Raw genomic sequence first — 23,714 nt, 5'->3', positions numbered from 1 at the left:
CTGTCCTCGGTCCCCCGCTCTCCACTCGCGTCTTCTCCCAGGACCCCGGCCTGCCTCCTCCCACAGCCGCAGCGTGACTGCAGGGGCCGTGCGCGCCGATGCAGCGAGCCCGTGTCACTGAGCACTTACTGTATGGGGCTGTGGACAAAACTGACAAGGTTCCTGCCATCCTGGAATTTACCTCTGAGAAGGGGAGACAGATGAAAAGCAAAGAAACGTACACAACGGGCAAAAATAAATTTTTCAGAGAGTGACAACAATACGAAGGAGCCAAAACAGGATAATGTGCACTCGGAGAGCCTCCCTGCATTACAGAGAATATCTGGGGAGACGCTGCCATTAGTAGGACAAATAAACACCTTGCAAACATCACAAAGCCTTAATAAAACTGGTGATTTTCAAATAAATCTATGAGTATGTATTATTTTGTACCCTGCTATAGATTGTTGTTGTTGTTGTTGTTTTTCAGAAAAAACAAAAAGCAGATGATGCAAAAAAGCACTTGATGATCGGGAGGTGGGGAGACTGGCGGGGTGGTCAGGGAAGGCCGCTTGCAGGAGGTGATGCTAGAGCAAAGGCCTAAATGATGAGAACAGAGGATGCAAAAACTAGAAAGACAGAGCAGTCCAGACAGTGAGAGCTGCAAGCTCAAAGTCCTGAAGCAGGGAATGAGGCCTTAGGGGGTAGAGAGGCCACTGAGACCACAATTTTCATTCTTACATTTCCTTGGCACATACTTGCTGAGCATCTCCTATGTGCTCAGTGGTGGAGAGCAAGCAGTGAACAAAGTCCCCACCCTCGTGGAATGGACATTTTTGCATCTCTCTGAAATTACAGTGAAGGAAGGGTGAGGTAGCCCACTCTGAGGCCAGAGAAGTAAAGCCACAAGGAAGTAGTGTAGAGGAGTTAGAAAAGTATATGGGCTGTGCTGTTCCACTGACCCATGCTCCAACCGAGGCACATAGTAGGTCCTCAGCACCCCGGCACAAGTGGTTACTCTCCTGGCATCTCCTGGATTCAAGCGAAGAGACCAGGTCTGATTCATCGCTGCATCCTGAATGAACGAGTGAGTGAATGAATGTGATTCTGCAAGTAACCTTGTCTGCTTATTCTCTGACCCCCTAGCTAAGAGTCCCCATTATGTTTGTCCACTCGGATATTCATTCTTTAATTATGTCACCATGTGGTCTTTCATAATTTTATGAAAGTTTTCACCCAGAAGAGTTGAGAGACTTGTATCATGAAGATACACTTGCCCTCCACCTGGATTCCGCAGTTAACAGTTTGGTATATTTGATTTACCAAACGTCAGTGCGCCTCTGGATCCTTCCATCAGCTCATCTTATTCTTGGGTACGTTTCAGAGTAAGCTGCAGACAGAGTATACCCACCCCTAAACACATCAGCCTAGGTAGCTTTAAGGGGGTTCAATATACTTAAAGGTAAATTTTACAAATGAAATGCACAAATCTTAACTTTATCATTCCATGAGATTTGACAACTCATCCCTAGGAATTCATCCCTAGCAAGATATGGAACAATACTATCCGGATACAGTAGCCACTGGCCACATGTGGTTGTGAGTGATCAAAATGTGTCTATTGCACCCGTGGAGCCAAAGTTTCCATTTTATTTAACTTTAAATAATTTATTGTAAACAATCCATGTGGGGGTGCATGGGTGGCTCAGTTGGTTAAGCATCTAAATCTTGGTTTTGGTTCAGGTCATGATCTCACGGTTCAAGCCTCACGTTGGGCTCTGTGCTAACAGCATGGAGCCTGCTTGGGATTCTTTCTCTCTCTCTCTCTTTCTCTCTCTCTCAAAATAAATAAACATTAATAAAATATTTTATTCCACATGGCTGGTGGCCTGCATGTCACACAGTGCAGCTCTAGAACATCTCCATCTTGCCAGAAAGTTCCTTCCTGCTCTTACATCAGCCCTATATCCCACTGTTCTTTTTTTTTCCACCATAGATGAGTTTTGCCTGTTCTAGAACTATAAATGGAATCATATGCTACGTATTTGTTTTGCGACTGACTTCTTTCACTGAGCGTGTTTTTGAATCATTCGTGTTGTTCATGTTGTATCAGAAGGTTCTTTTATTGCTGAATTCTATTTAATTGTATGAATATATGTTGTTTTGTCCATTTTCCCATTGATGGGCATTGAGCTATTTCAGTTTGGGGCTTTTATGAATAAAGCAGTTATGAACTCATACAAGTCTTTGCATGGATTTTCTTTTCTCTTGAGTAAATACCTAAAGTAGGATCATTAAGTCCTAGGAAAGGTGTGTGTTTAGCTTTATAAGAAACTGCCAGATAGTTTTCGAACCAATTGCGCCATTTTACATACCCACAAACAACATGTGAGAGTTAAGTTTGTTCCACATACTTACCAACGTTTGATGTCATCAGTCTTTTTAGCCATTCTGGTAGGTGTCTTGGTGGTATCTCACTGCATCCTATTTTACATACAACACCATGTTGTTTCCTTTTTCTAAAATGATTTGCTTTATGGGATGCCTGGGTGGCTCAGTTGGTTAAGTGTCCAACTTCAGCTCAGGTCATAATCTCGCAGTTCGTGGGTTTGAGCCCTTAATCAGGCTCTGTGCTGACAGTTCAGAGCCTGGAGTCTAGTTTGGATTCTCTGTCTCCCTCCTTCTGCCTCTCCCCCTCTCAAAAAGAAATAAAACCATTAAAATTATTTTAAATAAAATAAAATGATTTGCTTATTGTTTACTTGTGGGTTTCTTTTTTTATCTTCCCCTTTTGGAATGTATGTTGCATAAGGATAAAACCTTGTCTGGTTTGTTTATTTTTATATCCCTAGTGCCTAGAACAAGGTCTGACACATACATAGTATGTATTCAATAAATTCGTTTGTGCATGCATTCTGCAAACAGTTTTTGTGTGCCTTGAACAGAGTAGATACCACTAATCCCCTTTGACAGATGAAAAAACTGAGAGTAAGAGAAAAGAGACATAGCCATGTTCTGCATAGCTCGTAATAAATGGTAATCAGAGTTAACATATATGAATGCTTCCTGGGCTCTTTATGTGAATGTTTCACTTAACCCCACAAAGTTTCCATGAAGAATGCTAATATTAACCCATTTTAAAGGATAGAAACACTGAAGCACTGAGAGATTAATAACTTGCCCCTTGGTGTGGTCATTTTAAAAAATATTTTATTTAAAAAATGTTTAATGTATTTATTTTTGAGACAGAGAGACAGAGCATGAGCAGGGAGGGTGAAAGAGTGTGAGACACAGAATCTGAAACAGACTCCAGGTTCTGAGCTGTCAGCACAGAGCCCAAAGTGGAGCTGGAACCCACGAACCGCAAGATCATGACCTGAGCCGAAGTCGGACGCTTAACGGACTGAGTCACCCAGGCACCTCAGTGTGGTCATTTTAAATAAATGACTTTGGGGCACCTGCGTGGCTCAGTTGGTTAAGCGTCCTACTTCGGCTCAGGTCATGATCTCACAGTCTGTGGGTTCGAGCCCCATGTCAGGCTCTGTGCTGACAGCTCGGAGCTTGGAGCCTGCTTCAGATTCTGTGTCTCCCTCTCTCTGCCCCTCCCCTGCTCATGCTCTCTCTCTCTCTCTCTCTCAAAAATAAACATAAAAAAAAAAGACGGCGAGAACACTTTCTTGCCTCAGTATATCTTTAAAATAAATAAATTAAATAAATAAATAACTTTGATACATCTCCCTTCGAAAGATGGAGCCGAATTCCTGTGCCCTTGGATATGGCTGGATTTATTTATTCACTTCTGATCAATAACATGGTGGAAGAATAGGACATTAAAAGGCATTGTGTCTTCTCTCTCTCTCTCTCTCTCTCGCTACTCTCCCTGCCACGTCTGTGGACATTCAAGCAGCCCAAATGGAGAGGTCCTCCTGTTAAGGAACTCAGGACTCCTACCAATATCCAGAAAGGAACTGAGACCACCTGACATTAGTCATGTGACTAATGTCACATGACTCACTCATGTTAGAAACAGACCCTTCCACCCCAGTCAAGCTTTCAGATGATGCATCTTCAACTGATATCTTGACTACAGTCTCTCAAGAAACCTTGGCTCAGAACCACTCACCTTGACTTCTCTCAGATTTGTAACTCAGAACTTGGGAGATGGCAAATGTCATTTCAGGCCTCCGAGTTTTGGGGTAATTTTACACATCAATAGATCACTAATACACTAGGTCATTAGTAAGTGTTAGAATTGGGATTCAAATCCAGTCAGACTCTATGCCACCGTGTACATGAGGACATCGATTCTTCACTGAGTGTCTCTCACGTGCCAAGTTCTGTGAAATGGTCTCCGTGTTTGGTGGCTCTGATTGAAACCTGGTGCCTGAGCTTTGCACTGTAGTGCAGTGACTGGGGATGCAAGCTCTGGAGTTCAACCACTCTTTTTCAATCCTGACTCTGGAACTTATCAGCTATGACACCTTGACATGTCTTGAAACATCACTTAGATTAAATGTCCTCATTTGCAAAACAGGAATAATAATAGCACCTACCTCATAGGGTGCTTGTGGAATTGCATGACTTTTTACACATAAAGCTTTCAGAACTGAGTCATACACATAGTAAGCACTCAGTGTGTATTGGTTGTCTTACCTTGAGTGTTGTTTTCTTTATCAGTCGTGCTGCCCTATACACAGCATGCAAGCACTTTATCTTGTTGTATCTTCACAGTGACCCTATAAGGTAGGTATCTTCATTTCACAGGGTAGAAATAGCGTCAGAGAGGTAGGGTAACTCTTCCCAGGTCACACAGCTGGACTGCAAATCAAGTCCATATGACCTCAAGCCAATCCTTTCCATCATATGATCCTCCAGCCTCTACATTAATTTATATTTTCTGCTAACTGGTTTGGTGGACAGAGAACTCACATTTACTGAGGGCTTACTGTACCAAGCACCGTGCCAAAGGCTTTCCATATGCTCTTTCATGCACCCCCAGGCCATAGCAGTGATTCACTACATGCTTCCCCAGGTTCCTTCTTATGCTTGGCACATGAAAGGCACACAAAAGGTTCTTGGTGAAGTAAAAATAGCCTGAAGTGTGCAAAAGTTGATATTTATGACAAAAAGGGTTATTTTGCCCTATTGGTGGAGGACTCTGCCTGACAAAAACATTGTCTTTGGATAAAATAGATAGGATCTCCTAACTGCCACCCCACTACTTGGACTTGTGTCTTCTTCCACTGTCCAGGCTGCTGTTTGTTGGTGATTCCTCCCAGCCAACATGGTAGCTGCAAGAATAAGGCTCAACCCCTCCACGGTGGCAGGGGGGCAGAAGCTTGAATCCACTTGCTGTTCTTGTTCTCTCTACAAGGTGTAGCTGCTTGTGGCAATCCCTGCCCCTGTGCTGTTCTTCACTGAGATGCCTGTGGTCCTGGCCTGTTGCCTCTTCACAAAGTCCTTGCACTGCAGACTTTATGTTCTGACTGTCCCCTTGCAGCCCTGGGTACATGTGAGTCACAGCATAGCCTGTGCAGGATGCGACCTCAGGTCCAATCGGTGTTAGATACCTCCCTCAGATATTGCAGGCCTGCCAGTGAGGGGCTGTGCTGATGTGGCACTAAGTTAACAGGATCCTTCTCAAAGAGGGCTTAACCCCTTCCCCGTTGATGCCAGGGGAGCTTTGGGAATGCTGTGGTTTCTAACTGACCTGCCCCTTGAGGCTTTGGACTCAAGGGTAAGAAGAATCCAGGGCCAGCATCTGACCACTTCCCTATCTAATTTTCCTCTTGAGCTCCTGGTTCCAGAAGCCTTCTCCATTTCTTCCTAGGTGTCTAGACGCTCCCTTTGTATAGAGTGCTCTCCATGGCAAAGAACACCAGGCATTTCCTTTGCTACATGGAGGGAATTTTTAGAATTCAGAAATCTTAACCAAAAAGCTGACTTCGAATCAAATGATCTTTCTATTCTAGTTGCTGTAATTTCCCCTTCCCTTTCTGGGGCTGCAATAAACCTTATGGCTTGAGCTTATACAATAAAAGGGGTACAGAGAAAGAAGCCAGCTAACTCATAAGGGGAAGGTATGTCAGGAGGTTTTTCAAATATGTTCTGCCCAAGAAAAATAAAAGACTTCATCAAAATTTAAAACTTTTATGCTTCAAAGGGGTCTCCCAAGAAAGTAAAAAGATAACCCACAGAATGAGAGAAAATATTTGTGAATTGTATATCTGGAATAGGACTTTTACTCAGAAAATGTAAAGAACTCTTACAACTCCACAGTGAAAAGACAAATAACTCTACATAAAATGAGCAACAAGTGTGAATAGACAGTTCCCCAAAGAAGATATGGCCAAGAGGCACAGAAAAGACTCCACATCACTGCTCATTAAAGAAATGCTAATCCAAATCACAATGACACACCACTACATACCTACTAGCAGCTAAAATTGAAAAGACTGAAAATTTTGAATGTAGCAAGAATGTACAGTAACAAGAAATCTCATGTATTACTGGTAGGTTTGTAAAATGATGCCACAACTTTAGAAAATAGTTTGACTGTTCCTCTAAAAGTTAAACTTAGAGATACCATATGACCCAGAAATTCCACTCTTGGATATAAACCCAAGAACACTGAAAAAGTAGATCCACACCAAAACTTACACATGAATATTCATAACAGCATTACTCATAATAACCAAAAGGTGGCAATAACCCAAACACCTATCAACTGATAAACAGAGAAACAAAATGTGGTATTATCCACACAGTGGAATAGTGTTCAGCCTTGAAAAGGAAGGAAATTGTGACCTGCTACAAAGTGGATGAACCATGATGACATTATGCTAAGTAAAAGAAGCCAGACATAAAAGGTCACATACTGCATAATTTTATTTATCTGCAATTTCCAGATTAGGCAAATCTATAGAGATAGAGAGTAGATGAATGTTTACCAGGGGATGAGAAGAAGTAGTAGGGAATGGGGAGTGGCTACTAATAGGAATGTGACTTCTTTTTGGAGTGAAGGAAATATTCTGGAATTAAATAGTGGTGATGGTCGAACAACTTTGTGGTATATGAAAAACAGCTGAATTATACAACTAAATTGTAAAAGGGTAAAAGATTCTGGCATGTGAGTTATATGTCAAAAACTGAACAGACAGGGGCGCCTGGGTGGCTTAGTCGGTTGAGCGTCTGACTTTGGCTCAGGTCATGATCCACGGTTCGTGAGTTTGAGCCCCATGTCAGGCTCTGTGCTGACAGCTCGGAGCCTGGGGTCTGCTTCAGATTCTGTCTCTGTCTTTCTTGCCTTTCTCCTGCTCACAATCTTTCTCTCTTTAATATAGTTTTAATAAATTAAAAAACTGAACAGAAAAAATATGCTATGCCTGAGTATGTATGTTTCATAGTTTGTTTAGATATGAATTAGATAGAAGAAACCATGACATTTATAGTCCAGTTGATTCTTAATGTAAAAAATTAAAGGCTCAAAGATTTTAAATTTTTTAACAATTTTAACATTTTTTATTTATTTCTAAGAGAGAGAGAGACAGCATGAGAAGGGGAGGGTCAGAAAGAGAGGGAGACACAGAATCTGAAGCAGGCTCCAGGCTCAGCTATCAGCACAGAGCCCTATGTGGGGCTCGAACCCACAAATGGTGAGATCATGACCTGAGCAGAAGTCGGCTGCCCAACTGACTGAGCCACCCAGGCGTCCCAAGGCTCAAAGATCTTAATGCTTATTTATTTATTTTTTTAATGTTTTATTTATTTCTGAGAGAGAGAGACAGCGTTAGCAGGGGAGGGTCAGAGAGAGAGGGAGGTACAGAATCTGAAACAGGCTCCAGGCTCTGAGCTAGCTGTCAGCACAGAGCCCGACGCGGGGCTCGAACCCACGAAACATGAGATCATGACCTGAGCCAAAGTCGGACGCTTAACCGACTGAGCCACCCAGGAGCCCCAACGTTTATTTATTTTTGAGAGAGAGAGACAGAGACAGAGCATGAGCCAGGGAGGGGCAGAGGGAGACACACACACACATGACATGAGCTGAAGTCAGATGCCTGACTGAGCCACCCAGGCTCCTCAAAGTCTCAAAGATTTTAAACACTAAGACATTTGAATGTTGATTAGCTGTTTTGTTTTAGGATTTTAAACATTATATTTATCTTTTTTCTCATCCTAGGGAAAAGAATGCACTTTTTCACCATTAAGAATCATGTTAGCTGTGAGCTTTCTGTAGAAAGCTTTTTTTTAATCCAATTAAGGAATGCCTTTCTATGCCTATTTTCTGAGAGTTTTTTAAAATCATGAATGGTTGTTGCATATTGACAAATGCTTTTTCTGCATGTGTCAGTTTATACGATCATACAGTTTTCTGTTTTTCAGGCTGTTGATATGATGGATCACAATAATTTTTCAAACAATGAACAACTCATACATTCCTGAGATAAATCCTCCTTCGTCATAGTATGACCTTTTTTCATCTATTGCTGAATTCAATTTGCTTATTTTCTGTTGGGGGTGTTTATGTGATTTCATTCATGAATGATGTTAGTCTGCAGGTTTTGTGGAAGTTTAAATTGTTGATTTAAGAATTTCTTCTTTTAAAATATAATGTGTAACGCTTTACTATTTTCTCTAAGCAATGCTTTAGCTTCAACTCACAAATTTTGATATAGTGTATTTTAATTTTCATTCAGTTCTAATTTTTTTCTGATTTCCCTTGAGTCCTCTACTTCAACCGATAAACTGTTTAGAAGTGTGTTCTTTAATATCCGAGTATTTAGGAAGTTTTCAGTTATCTTTTTTTAATTTCTTCTTTAATTCCATTATTTAGAGAACATGCCTTGTATGATTCCAATTCTTTTCAGTTTGTTAAGACCTGTATTATGACCCACTATATGGTACATCGTGGTGAATATTCCACATGTACTTGAAAAGAACGTGTATTGTGCTCTTATTGAATGAAGGTTATATTAAATGTCAACTTGATACAGTCAGTTGATGGTGTTGTTTGGTTTTTCTATTTCATTGCTGGTTCGCTGTCTATTTATTCTATCAATTACTTACAGAGCAATTCAATTCTCCAATAATAATTATGAATTTGTCCATTTCAGGGTTTGGGTTTTTTTTTAATGTTTTTAATTGTTTTTAATGTTTATTTGTTTTTTGAGAGAGAAAGAGATAGAGTGAGAGCAGAGAAGGGGCAGAGAGAGAGGAAGACAGAATCTGAACCAGGCTCCAGGCTCTGAGCTAGCTGTCCGCACAGAGCCCGACGCAGGGCTCGAACCCACGAACTGTGAGATCATGACCTGAGCTAAAGTCGGATGCTTAACTGACTGAACCACCCAGAAGCCCCAATTTCAGGGTTTTTAAAATCAATTTTTGGTTTATACATTTTGAGGTTCTGTTAGGTTTATGTATATTTAAGATTGTCATATCCTGGGGCACCTGGGTGGCTCAGTTGGTTAAGCTTCCGACTTCAGCTCGAGTCATGATCTCGCAGTCTATGACTTCGAGTCCCGCATCAGGCTCTGTGCTGACAGCTCAGAGCCTGGAGCCTGCTTCAGATTCTGTGTCTCCCTCTCTCTCTGCCTCTTCACTGTTTGTGCTCTGTCTCTATCTCTCAAAAATAAGTAAACATTAAAAAATTTTTTTTTAAAAGATTGTTATATCCTCTTGGTGAATTGACCCTTTCAGCATTATTTTTATCTCTGTTAATTTTCCGTGTAGGATATATCACTACAGAATCTGCAAACACTGTAAGGATAATAAGAGAATACTATGAACAACTCTCTGTACATAATCTTACTATGTTTGATGTTAATATAACCACCTCTGACTTTCTTTTCACTACGTTTTCAAGGCATACCTCTTCCCATCCTTTTACTTTTTATCTTTGCACTACTTTGAGCTGAGTTTCTTGTAGATAACTTACACTTGAATCTATTGTTTGATCCATTTGACAATCTCAGTTCTCTAATTGGTGTGTTTAAACCCTTTATATTTACTGTAATTGTGCATGTTATTAGATTTAGGCCTACTATTTCATTAAGTTTTCTCTTTGTTTCCTGTTTTTAATTTCCTGTCTTCTTTTGAATTATCTGAAATTTTTAGTATTTTTATGTATGATTGAGTTTTACCTTTTAGTAGTTATGATACATACCTAACTTTTCATATACTACTAGAAATAAATATTTTACCGCTTCAAGTAGAATATAGGAACTTTACCACTTTAAGGTCCATTTGTCCTCCCGTTTTCTATTGTACTTGTCACATTTTGTATCTACAAACACTGGAAACTCCATCAAACCATATAATAATTTTTTTTTCATCAAGCTAAATGCACTCTTTAATCCCTGTCACCTATTTCAGCCATTCCCCACCCCTGCCTCTGTTGACCATCCATCTGTTCTCTATAGTTAAGAGTCTCTTTCTTGGTTTGTCTCTCTTTCTTTCCCCTCTGCTCATTTGTTTTATTTCTTAAATTCCACATATGAGTGAGATGACATGGTATTTGTATTTCTCTGACTGACTTACTTTGCTTAGCATTATACTCTCTAGCTCTAGCCATGTTGTTGCAAATGGCAAGATTTCATTATTTTTATAGCCGAGTAATATTCCATCATATATATACCACATCTTCTTTATCCATTCTATCAGTGGACACTTGAGCTGCTTCCATAGTTTGGCTATTGTAAATAATGCTGCCATAAGCATTGGGGTGTGTATATCTCTTTGAATTAGTGTTTTTGTATTGGGGGAGGGGGTGTTATATGAAGTAGTACAATTACTAGGGTAGGGTAGTTCTATTATTTATTTTTTTTTAAATGTTTTTATTTATTTCTAGGAGAGAGAGAGAGACAGCGTGAGCAGGGGAGGGTCAGAGAGAGAGGGAGTCACAGACTGAAACAGGCTCCAGGCTCTGAGCTGGCTGTCAGCACAGAGCCCGACGCGGGGCTCGAACCCACGAACCGCGAGATCATGACCTAAGCGAAAGTCGGACGCTTAACTGACTAAGCCACCTAGGCGCCCCTATATTTATTTTTTGAGGAACACTCGTACTGTTTCCCACAGCGGCTGCACCACTTTGCATTCCCACCAATAGAACAAGAGGGTTTCTTTTCCTCCACATTCTTGCCAACAGTTGTTTCTTTTAGACATTCTGACAGGGGTGAGGTGATAGCTCATTGAAGTTTTGATTTTCATTTCCCTGATAATGAGTGACAATGAGCATCCTTTCATGTGCCTGTTGGCCATCTGGATGTCTTCTTTGGAAAAATGTTCGAGTCTTCTGTCCATTTTTTAATTGGATTATTTGGGTTTTTTTGAGCGTTGGGTTGTATGAGTTTTTTGTATATTTTGGATACTAACCCTTTATTAGATATGCCATTTGCAAATATCTTCTCCCACTCAGTAGGTTGTCTTTTATTTTTGTTGATTGTTTCCTTCACTATGCAGAAACTTTTTTATTTTGATGTAGTCCCAGTGGTTTCTTTTTGCTTTTGTTTCCCTTGCCTCAGAAAACATATCTTTTTTTTTTTTAACAAATAGTTTATTGTCAAGTTGGTTTCCATGTAACACCCAGTGCTCATCCCCACAAGTGCCCTTCTCCATACCCTTCTTCCCCCTCTCCCCCCGCACTCATCAGTCCTCAGTTTGTTCTCAGCATTCCAGAATCTCTCATGGTTTGCCTCCCTCCCTCTCCCCCACTNGAGTTCTCTGATTTGCTCATTTTAGCCACTCTGACTGGTGTGAGGTGGTATCTCAGTGTGGTTTTGATTTGTATTTCCCTGATGAGGAGGGATGCTGAACATCGTTTCATGTGTCTGTTGGCCATCTGGATGTCCTCTTTGGAGAAGTGTCTGTTCCTATCTTCTGCCCATTTCTCCACTGGGTTGTTTGTTTTTTTGGGTGTGGAGTTTGGTGAGTGCCTCAGGAGACATATCTTAAAAGAAGTTGCTAAGGCTGGTGTCAAAGAAGTCACTGCCTGTGCTCTTTTCTATGATTTTTATGGTGTTGGGTCTTACATTTAGGTTTTTTATCCATTTTGAAACTATTTTTGTGTATGGTAAAAGAAAGTGGTCCAGTTTCATTCTTTTGCATGTAAATGCTCAATTTTTCCCAACAGCATTTGTTGAAGAGACTATCTTTTTTCCACTGTATATTCATTCATCCTTTGTCAAAGATTAATTGACCATATAGTTGTGGGTTTGTTTCTTGGTTTTCCATCCTATTCCACTGATATATGTTTCTATTTTTATGCCAGAACCATACTGCTTTAATCACTACCACTTTGAAATATAACTTGAAGTCTGGAATTGTGACACCTCCAGTTTTGTTCTTCTTTTTCAAGGTTGCTTTGGCTATTCAAAGACCATACTATAAATTTGGCTTTCAAGCATTACTAACTGGACTTAAAAAAAAAAAGAATGGGATGCAGTCTAGAGTGGAAACAGGCTGTGGTGTGGGCATGAGGAATTAGAGGTATCAAATACCTTTTGGAACTTTAAAAGTAGAAGTGGAGGGAAAGGGGAATAGATCCTCCAGAATACAGCTAGGAAAGCTCTAGACTGGCCTTCTAGTTCTGAACAAAGCACAGCTTATTTGGATAAGCTTGTGCTGTTAACATATAAAGGCCACTGATATCTGCTTTGTAGGATTTCCACAAAGTCGCCATGTACTTCATGAAAGGAAGCCTGGACTGGGATTCTGGCAATGGAAGCCATATTCCTATATGTGCCATGAGTGTGCTGTGTGACCTTGGGCAAGTTATAGCTCCTCTCTGCCCTTCGTTGACTCATCAGTAATTGGAAGGGGTTGACAAAATAATCTCAGACAAATCATCCTTGATTCTGTCCATCTTCCAACCAACCAACCAAACAAGCCAATGCTGTATGTGGCTGTGGGTAGAAACTTGGACCTGCTGAAGTGATCAAAGAAAGAGAGTGAATCAGGAAATATAAGGTGCATTGGAGCCAGTAACTTAGATCACTCTATCACGAAGAACTGTTGAAAAGCAGATTGCAAGGAAGTAGGGCATGTTTTTGTCTGGGTTCGTTCTTCTCACCCCCCTCACCCCACATGTGATGGAGGGTTTCTACTGTCCCACTGACTGAAACTGAAGGCCTTTTCCATCTCACATTTCCCACTTGCCCAATGTATACAGGGAATGGAAGTTCAGGCTCTGGAGTTAGATATAGATTTAAATTCTAGTTCTGCGGGTAACCAGCTGTGTATCGTTGGTCAAGCGCCTAAATCTCCCAGAGCATCAGTTTCCTCTTCTGAACAATGAAGAATAAAAGTTGTATTGGGGCACCTGGGTGGCTCACTTGGTTAACCGTCTGACTTCTGCTCAGGTCACAATCTCCCAGTTCACAAATTCAGAGCCCCACATTGGGCTCTGTGCTGGCACCTCAGAGCCTGGAGCCTACTTCAGATTCTGTGTCTCCCTCTCTCTCTCTCTGCCCCTCCTCTGCTCATGCTCTCTCTCACTCTCTAAAATAAATAAACAGTCAAAAAATTTTTTTTAAAGAATAAAAGTTGTATCGAATGAGGATAGGCTAGGTTATGATACAGTAGTAATCAACCCCGAATTCTCAGTCGCTTAACAAAAGTTTACTTCTCCCTCGTTATGTTAGGTGGCCTTTAAAATGGCTCCCAGCAAGTCCTACCTCCTGGGAGTCATATTTGTGAAAAATCCTTGCTCATGGGTGTGGGCTGGACCTAGATTACAAAACAAAACAAAACAAAACAAAACAAAACAAAACAAAAAAACTAGGACTTCAGTATCAAATCTTGTCCCAACCCCCTCAGAATCCACTTGCCATGTTATGAGTGGCCTTATGGAGAGGACCCAATGGCAAAGAACTAAAAGAGATTTCCAGCCAGCCATCAGGAAACAACTGAGGCCTTGAAGCCTGTGAGTAGCTGAATCTTTCTAATCTTTCTAATAACCACACTAATGAGCTTGGAAGCCAACTGTCTCCCCCATCAAGCCTTCAGATGAGATCACAGTCCTGGATGACACCTGGATGACACCTGGATGAGAGACTCAAGGCAGAGGTACCTAGGTAAGCTGTGACAGAATACCTGATGCACAGAAATTGTGAGATAATAAATGTTTCTGAACACTAAATGCCAATCCTCTAAATTTTGAGGTCATTTGTTACAGAACTCCATGTCCAAAGTGGTCTGAAGAGTGCTTGACCCATCCTAGTCAGGGACCCATGCTGATGGAGGCTCCAGCTCAACACTGTGTCCATGGTCACCCTGACAGAGGAGGAATTGCACACTGGCACTTAAAACTCCCACCCCAACAGTGACATTTGCCACTTCTACTTGTGTCTCATTGGCCAATGAAGTCACACAGTCACACTTAACTTCAAAGGAGGGTGGAAGGAAAATAAATGGAATGTTTGTGAACAGCCCCGATGCCTCCCACAATAAAATCTGCCTTGAAGGGTTTTTGTGGGCACCATTAAAGTGCTGTATCAGGATGCCTACAGCTACAAGTAAGAGAAAACACCAAAGGAACTTAAACTATAAACATCTGGGGATTCCTGGGTTGCTCAGTCAGTTAAGCGTCTGACTCTTGATTTTGGCTAAGGTCATGATCTCACGGTTTGTGAGCTGGAGCCCCGCATTAGGCTCTGCACTGACAGCGCGAAGCCTGCTTGGGATTCTCTCTCTCCCTCTCTCTGTGCCCCTCCCCCTCTCAATAAATAAATAAACTTTAAACAATAAGTGTAAACAATCAAGGGAAATTTTTGGCTCATACTTTTTGGTGAAAGGTCTAGAGGAAGGATTGATTACTGCAGGTAAAAATGGATCTGATGACTCAAAGATGCACAGGTCTGGTTTCTTTACCTCTCTTCTCCGTACTTGGAGATATTAGCTTCATCCTAAGCCTTGCTCCCCTTGGGCCTCCAAGGTGGTTGTCAGAAGCTGTGGGCTTCCTTGCTCAGTCCAGCAGGGATGAGTGGTTACAGAAGTCCTGAGCTTTCCTCTGATTGGATCAGCCTAAGTCATGTGCCCAGGGTGGCTTGAGGGATTGGTGATGGCATGTGAGGATGGTTTCCCTGGGTCACTTTGATCACATCTCCAAGTCAGGTTCCCTGGAACCACATGAATCTCCGAATAGAAATGCAGTGTGTGGATAGTGCCTGACACTGCTTTTTCTAAGTGTTACTATTCCTTTCCCTTTTTTTTTTTTTACACTATTCCCTTCTTTTGAATCACTTTACTTGGTTAAGCTATTTCACTGATGAATTTGCAAATATCTACTGAATCTGAAAATGCTTTATGAATTGAAAAAGCTGGACAAATCTAAGAGATTATTACTATTGTTACAGACAAGCAGTACTCAACTGAGACATACCAGGATCCTCCTTATCCACCACGTTTTAGCCATACTGGCATTTTTTTCTTTTCCAGAAACACATCAAGCTTGTTTGGGCCTTAAGATCTTTGTATACCATATTTGCTCCTCTTTCTCTGGAATTTTATTCCCCTGGATCTCTTTTAACAGCTTTTCTCATTCTTCAGGCCTCAGAAACATTCCCTGACTTTCCTGAACCCAATCACCACGTGATTTTCTTCAAAACATATATTAACTATCTGAAGTTAGTTTGTTCATTTGCTTGCTTACTGTCTTACTCCCCAAACCAGAACTTCATGCAGGCAAGGACTTTGTTTTGTTCATAGACACATGGCTTGACACATAATTAGAGAGAGAGTAGATGTGTGTTCAAAGAATGAAAGAACAAATGATTAAGTCTTGCATCTCCAGCCACTGATGTGTCAATCCAAATAGGCAACAGATTTTAAAGTAGGATTAGCAGCCATGGCTATTTTGAATTACTCCGGTGCTTGACTCCACAATGCTTTTTGGCTTTCATTAAAATCCATGTATATCCACAGTGTGTCCCCTAAGTCAAAATATCTGTCTTATGTGTTGCAAAAGAGTAAAGATTCAGGATCAAATGCTGCCATAGAATATTTAGGGTCATTTCCATCTTTGGGTACAGGTATTAGAGTCATTCATCTAAACATATCCCAAATTCACCAATCTATTTCCATCTATTCTTTCAAATATAATTATTATTGTTATTACTATATTTCATGTTGACTACTAGAATATCTTCCTAAATGGCTCTCTAAAGTGATCCATGACATTTTCTAAATGCAAATCCAATGATGCTACTCATTTACATAAAACTCTAGCGGTTTCCCCATCTTCTTAAGTCTAGTATCTTTAATGCAGCTGATTTGATGTAGCCGATGTCCACCTCACAGCTTCATCTCATACTGCTCTCCAACCATCATGAGCTACTTTTCAGTTCCTCAGTCTCAGATAGCAAACTCTCTCCCACCACAAGGTCTTACCACATGCTGTTCTTTCAGGAAAATTCCTTCCCCCTTGCCTTCCTCACTCCTTCTCTTTCCTCAGAGCTCAGCTGGTCATTCCTTCAAGAAAGCCTTTCCAATCATTCCCAGGCTAGGTCAGTGTCCTCTGTTGCATGATCCTACAGAATTTTGTTCCATTCCTTCAGAGCACTACTGCTTTTTTTTGGGGGGGGGTATCTTTATTCATTATCTTCAGGGAAGAAGGATCATGACTGTTTTTACACACCAGTGTATCCTTAGCGCCTAATACAGCACTTTGTAAATGCGCAATGAACATGTTGGATGAAATTTAAAATGTACGCTTATTTGCTCAGTACCAACTATGCACCAGATCCTGTGGTAAGCTCTTAGAAGATACAGAGATGAGTAAGAAAGATGCTTCAATTTAAGGAACTCCAGGCCAGTTAAGAGCAAAGGATATGGTATGGGATTTTGGAGACAATTTTCTGCAACACAGCGGCAGTGGCTATATGAGAGGAACAAAGTGCTTTGGGAGTCAATTGGAAGTAGGACAGATCAATTCCAAATGGGGAAATCAATTCATTCGACATATACCTGAATGAAAATGCAGTTCCCACTCACTATGCGCTATGGACTGTTTTGTTTTAGGTGGTTGAGGTTATTCTAAGAGTCTTACAGATGATCAATACAAGGCAGGGGACGGCTAAGTTTTCTTGTCCAAAGCCACATAGCTATCAAGTAGTAGGAAAGAGATTTGAATCCAGGCAGCCTTCCTGGTTCCAATCTTCATTACAGGAAAAGCCTCGTGGAAGAGGTGGCAATTAATGCAGGCTTGAAAGATTTGGGTAAGTGGAAAACGGAACGGCCATTCCAAGCAAAATCCGGGAAATATGCGCCTAATTATGGGATTTTGCGTCTTCCTGTGCCCACAGGCCCATTAAACAGCAGGAGGAATTTCACAGCGGCACCGGATACAAAGCGAAGGAAAAGAAAACGAACTTCCGGCTACGGTGAGTAGCTGAACTGTTTCCATGGAGACAGTAACCGGCTCCCAGGTAGGTGAGATCTCGCGGTGCTTGAGCCTGCGGAAGTGACGTTGGGCCGCGGTTGAGGCCCTGTGGTGGATCGCCGCGGCCCCTCCTCTCAGAGCAGCCGCCTTTTCCCGCGTGAGCTGCCTCTGCTGCTCGGGCCGCCGGGGGGGAAAACATGGCGTCTGCCCTGGAGCAATTCGTGAACAGTGTCCGACAGCTCTCGGCTCAAGGTGAGGCCCTGGGCCGCTGAGCTGGGTCTGGGCGGGCCCTCCGGGCCGCGGGGACGGGCTTGCATCCCCGGCCGCCAGCGCGGACGGCTGGGACGTCCCTGTTAGTCCCAAGCCTCGGCTCCGGGGCTGGTCTCGGGGTTGCGGCGCTTGGACCAGGGAGGGATCGGGCGCGGCTGAGTTCGAGCAGCCCTTTCGTGCTCTCGGTCTTCGTCGCTCTCGCCTGCCGGCCAGAGTGCTCGGCAACCCGGCTACCTCCCCTCTCGGGGGCCACCTGGACCCTCCTCCCCCCAGCCCGGGCCCCTTCCACCCCGGCGCTTCGCTTGACAGTTTTGGGGGCGGAAACTTCCGCTGGACGCCTTCCTGAGAGCCCGTTGGTCTCTTCGGCCTCCCTTGCCTGCGGTGATTGGTGCACCGCCGCGTCTGTCCCGGGGGCGCCTGGCCGCCTCCGGCCTAGGCCGCGGGCAGCGGGCGCGAGGCGAATCCTTTCTGGGTGCTTGGCTCGGAGGCTCGCCTGCACCGGCCGGCGCGCCCTCGGAAGGCTTCCGCGCCTATTTTAGTCCTGCTGAATGCGGCGGGAGCGCTCACTCGTAGGGCTTCATTTCCACGGGTAGAACTGTGACCATTGTTACTTAAATTTTCATGCTTTGGTTCATTCATCTCACCAGAATATGGAGCCCTAGACTCCGAATTAATTCGCTGCAGACTATGAAGACCCCTTTAACCACCCTGTTTCTTCATCTTTAAAATAATAATAAGTCCCCACTTCAGAGAGTTCTTGGGATTGAATGACAGAAATCATGTAAAAGCACTTGAAACCGTACCTATGTTATCGGGTGCTATAGATACAGTTGCAAGTGATTGCTAACAGCTGTTAATTGTAAACTTCTAGGAGCTGAATGACCTTGGATAAGTCACCTTTAATCTCTTGAGTCTCTTTATCTCCATTTGTAAAAATGGAGGAATGCGATTTACTTCGCTGTTGCAAGTTAACTGACCGGGTATGGAGCCATGCTTCGTTAAATACTTATCCTTTCCCTTATTATTGATAGAAACTAGGTTCACAGGTCAGGCACAGACTTGCAGTCTCTATGAATGAAGGAACCGTTCATTCATTCATTCATGCCACAAACATTTGTTTTCTGCTTCCTGGGGTGTAGTGTGGTTATTTAGATTTGGGTTGGAATCCTGACAGTCACTTCTTGGGTCAGTTTTCTCATTTACAAAATGGGACTGGGACTGTTTAGCATCAAGTGGGATCACTTATCTGGAAAGCTCTGTATGCATGTTCTGTAAGTCACTGCTTTAGGGACAGTCAGGCAGAGATAAACAGGATACTTTCACTACCTCTGGCTTCTGTGCCTCATGCTCAGTGCATCGTAGATGTCTATGATGTTTCTGTTTTTTTCTGCACTTACCCAGAGTTTCCTAACATGGACCTTAAGTGAAGGGAATTTAATAATTTCCAGCTTTCTTTGATTAGAGGGAATTTCATTGGCCACATTTCTGGGCTCATGTCAGATGCACCCCCATGGCACTGCATTTACTGTTAATTCTCCCTTTGGCCCACAGTAGTTAACCATCTTATGATTTCATAGTGACCCAGCTTTTATTTATGTGGTTTTTTTTTTTTTTTGATAAGGGAAGAAATCCCTCAGCTACTAAATAGAAATAGCTGATATGTATAGCTTGAAGTTCAAAATGTGAAAGAGGTATAAAGGAGGAAACTTAAAAAGTTGTTGCCCGTACCCTTATATAAATTTTGTTTAATGTTTATTTATTTTTGAGAGAGAGGGTGTGAGCCAGGGAGGAGCAGAGAGCGAGGGAGGCACAGAATCTGAAGCAGGCTTCAGGCTCCCAATTGTCAGCACAGAGCCCGATGCGGGGCTCAAACCCACAAACCACGAGATCACAACGTGAGCTGAAGTTGGATGCTTAACCGACTGAGCCACCCAGGCGCCCCTGCCCATGCCCTTATATAAATCCCATACGTACCGCCACCACCACCACCACCACCACCAGAAAGACAGCTAATGGGATTTGGAGATATAGAGTGTGGCCATGGTGTCTCAGAATAACCCATCAAAATCAGCAAGTCTACTTCAGAGTACCAATTCAGGCCTAATTAGATTCTATACCTTACTTGTAAAAACAGTATGGGGGGAAAATCAGTGGATCAACTAGGAGATTAATTAACAGGCTGTTGATTGATTAGCTGGTAAGTAAGCACTGTACTCTGAACCTGGAGAAATGAGACAGCCTCTCCTGAGTTTATGTTGAATTACCTAACCACCAGAATCCTAGGTGATGCACAGAGGGCCCAGAGAGAACACATTTTTCAAGTTAGCTGGGGGAGGGGAGGTAAGGTGAAGGTCCGAAGGCTGATTGCTGAATGAAATGTATGAGTCAGGTAGTGGAAGACCCAGGAGAGCAGAGTGAAGGAAGGAATACCAGCTTGGAGAACAGGATGTGTAGAGGCATAATGGTGAGACAACATGGAATGTTGCGTGAATTCTGTGCGCTTGGTGTGACCAGGGAGTGTGTGTGTTGGGGGCGGTGGGGGGAAGCAGGTGGTGCCGCAGCTTCTTACCAGGCTGAGGCATTTGGACTTCTTAAAGCCATTGGAGTAATTTGATTGGATTTTACATTTTGGAAAGATCAAACAGGTACCAATATGAAGTATGAGTTGGAGGAGAGAAAGAGTGAGGTAGGTGGACTGTTTTGAAGATTTATGATATAGTCCAGGCAGGAAGTGAAGAAGGTCTGAATTAATTCGGGAGAGAGAAAGGAATGGAGCCAAAGACATAGGAAGTAAAATTAAAAGTAAAATCATATTTGGTGGCATTTTGGATACGGAGAGGAAGTTGAGTGGTGGTGATAGTGATGTGTACATTTCTGGCTTGGGGAATGGAAGAGGAAATGGAGGAAAAGTAGAAACTTTCGGGGCCAAAGAGAAATAGGAGATCTAGCTTTGAGTCAAAGCCATTTCACTTCTCTGACCTTGCTGAGTCCTCATCTGAAATGAAGGAAATCATCTTTAGGTTATTTCTTGCTCTGAGGAATGAAGTCTGTGGTTAGAGTTTCTCTAGTCTGGTTAGTGCCGTAACCAAATGATAGTGTTATTCCTGTTTTCCAGGGCAAATGACTCAGCTTTGTGAACTGATCAACAAGAGTGGGGAACTCCTTGCAAAGAACTTGTCCCACCTGGACACTGTGCTCGGGGCTCTGGACGTACAAGAGCACTCCCTGGGCGTCCTTGCTGTTCTGTAAGACGCATCTTCCTTTAGAGTTTCATGCTTGCTAAACCTGAATGCTGCGCCTTTCTGGCTAAGGGGTTGTTTTTTCTTTCTTTCTCTCTCTCTCTCTCTTTTTTTTTTTTTTTTGGTGTAGAAAGTAAACCATATTAACAACACTGAGCTCTTTTGGACAATTGTAAAGTCAAGTCATCATAATTACATTTTACTCATCCTAGCTTATCCTTCCTCATTATAGTTTCAATTTTATTATTTTTTAATTCTATTTATACAAATTTTGAAATTTATTTTAAAGAACAAATGGCCATCTCAGTTGTGGGGACTATAGTTTGCATTTATCTGAATACTTTTAGGCATGTAATCCATTGGATTGTCCACATTTCTAACTTGGAAAGAAACTAGGGAAGGGAGATGGATTAGGACACAGTGGAATATGTCGAGTGAAATTACCAGTGAACCCAAGCAACACTATTTCAGATTTCATTCAAACAACTTCAAGCCATTTAAGTGCAAATTAAGTAGACCTTATTTCACTTGGGGTTCCTTGTAACTCTGTGTGCCTGACCGAATTCTTTTCCTTTTGACGTTTTAGTTTTAGAAATTGGGATGTTACAGTTGTCATGAAAGTTGAAGCTATGTAAATAAACCGAGAGAAAATTGAAGCAAGGGTCTGACTTCACTGGCACAGGGATCCCCGAGCCAAGATGTGTCACGAGTAGAGTTTAGAGAAGAAACTCGGTCAGAATGAAAGGGTCAAGAGCGGCGCCCTCCCACACAGTAGCCACTAGGCACATGTGGCTATTCAAACCTAAATTAATTAAAATTAAAGCTTCGGTTCCTCTGTTGTACTAGCCACTTGTCAAGTCAGTAGCCACCTGTAGTGACTGTGTGGGACAGCAGAGAACATTCCAACCATTGCAGCAAGTTCTTTTTGATGGTGCTGGCAGGTAAAGATGTTAACTGTCTGTATTTGCTGGCTAAAAAAATGGATAGCATGCATTCAAGTGAGGTAAGGTACGTGACAACAAAGCTGTAGGCATTTCACCATTGTATATCTGTAAAAGAAAACCTGGAGAGAACCCTGAACTTGTTTCCAAGTACCCTGGATTCGATTTATGTTCTTCCAGTTACAAGCTGTGGGGTCCTGAACTTCCTATTTCTAGTTATAAAATGGAAATAACAGTGCCATGCTGACCTCTTGTGAAGCCCAAATGAGATCATTTGAGATGGATTTTGATGAGAAGAAAGTTCAATTACAGATGTGAGGTGACATTGTTAAGTCATTGTTAAGTTCTGCAGAGACAGGACAAATGCAAATATGTAGGAGAAATTAGGTTCAGGCACTAATATCCAATTTGTTTTTCCTGAGGTTAGTTTCAACAGTTCTTTAAAAAAAAAAAAAAAAGCTGGAAGTTTACTTGTAAGCAACACCTGAGTGCTAGTAGCTTATCTGATTTCTTCCCCAAAACCAGTCTCTGGGCCCCTCTCAGAGTGTATGTGGGAAGGCCCCATCTACCCAGGGACTCAGGGTGGATCCTCCGTGTCCTCCCCCTCTCCTCTGCCCTGCGCATCGGCGGGGTCTTTCTCCCACATGAGCCTCAGCACCCCCTGAAGCATAGCCACAGACTCCAGCCAGTCCAGACCTCTCAGGCCTTGTGCCCCTCAGTCTGCTGTCCTCAGAGCAAGAAAAACAACAACTATTGTGTGTGTGTGTGTGTGTGTGTGTGTGTGTGTGTTTAATGTTTGTTTATTTTTGAGAGGGAGAGAGAGAACACGTGCACAGGAGTTGGGCAGGAGCAGAGAGAAAAGGAGACACAGAATCCAAAGCAGGCCCCAGGCTCTGAGCTGTCAGCACTGAGCCCATCACGGGGCTCGAACCCATAAACCGCAAAATCATAACCTGAGCCAAAGTCAGACACTTAGCCGACTAATCCACCTAGGCGCCCTAACAGGTGATTTTTCAATGACTAAATAGCCTTAACCACATGGGAAGCTCAACAGAAAACTGGTCTTGAAAACTTTGACTTAAAAGTTTATGTTCAGGGGCGCCTGGGTGGCTTAGTCGGTTAAGCGTCCGACTTTCGCTTAGGTCATGATCTCGCGGTTCGTGGGTTCGAGCCCCGCGTCGGGCTCCGTGCTGACTGCCAGCTCAGAGCCTGGAGCCTGTTTCAGCCTGTGACTCCCTCTCTCTCTGACCCTCCCCTGCTCACGCTATCTCTCTCTCTCTCCTAAAAATAAATAAAACATTAAAAAAAAAAAAGTTTATGTTCAGTTCCTTCATGAGTGTTAGACAACCTGATATTTGGCCCCTCATTTAATGGAGTTTTCTTTTTTGAAAATTCTTTTTTAAGCATATTTTTGTCAGCCTTCATCTGAGTCTGAGTTCTGTGTCTTGACTGTGCAAAGAATCAGTCCAGTCCCATAGACTCTGTTTCTCAGTTTTTAAAAATATCAGTGACTTATTTACTGTCATGGAGCACTGGAGATAGGATGAACTTCTGGCCTCAGTTGCTTCTTTGTTTTCCTTTGCAAAATATCTCGAGGAATTGATTATTTTCTTTTTATTCCAGATTTGTGAAGTTTTCCATGCCCAGTGTTCCTGACTTCGAAACCTTATTCTCACAGGTTCAGCTTTTTATCAGCACTTGTAATGGGGAGCACATTCGATACGCAACGGACACTTGTAAGCCAACTAACGTTTTGTTATTTCCCACCGAATGCATTTTGCCTTAGTCATTGATGTTGTCAACATTTTGTCATTGCCATCTCTAGTTGCTGGGCTTTGCCATCAGCTGACAAACGCACTTGTGGAAAGGAAACAGGTAAGGAATGTTAGTCAAGTATTTTAAGAACTC

At 42.4% G+C, this 23,714-nt stretch overlaps 1 protein-coding gene across 1 annotated transcript in view; it reads left to right on the top strand.

Annotated features, from left to right (window-relative positions):
* Positions 1-17,456: 17,456 nt before the first annotated feature.
* COPS3 (COP9 signalosome subunit 3) overlaps positions 17,457-23,714 on the top strand; it is a 27,265-nt gene continuing 21,007 nt past the window's right edge. The window contains exons 1-4 of the mRNA XM_077746824.1: positions 17,457-17,608; positions 20,742-20,871; positions 23,430-23,542; positions 23,632-23,681. Coding sequence (XP_077602950.1) covers positions 17,554-17,608; positions 20,742-20,871; positions 23,430-23,542; positions 23,632-23,681 — 348 coding nt within the window. The 5' untranslated portion in view covers positions 17,457-17,553. The remainder of the gene's footprint in view (positions 17,609-20,741; positions 20,872-23,429; positions 23,543-23,631; positions 23,682-23,714) is intronic.

The sequence above is a fragment of the Crocuta crocuta genome, unplaced genomic scaffold, assembly GCF_008692635.1.
Source record: "Crocuta crocuta isolate KB4526 unplaced genomic scaffold, BGI_CrCroc_1.0 scaffold139, whole genome shotgun sequence".
NCBI lineage: Eukaryota > Metazoa > Chordata > Mammalia > Carnivora > Hyaenidae > Crocuta > Crocuta crocuta.
This window is presented reverse-complemented; position numbering and strand designations above follow the sequence as displayed.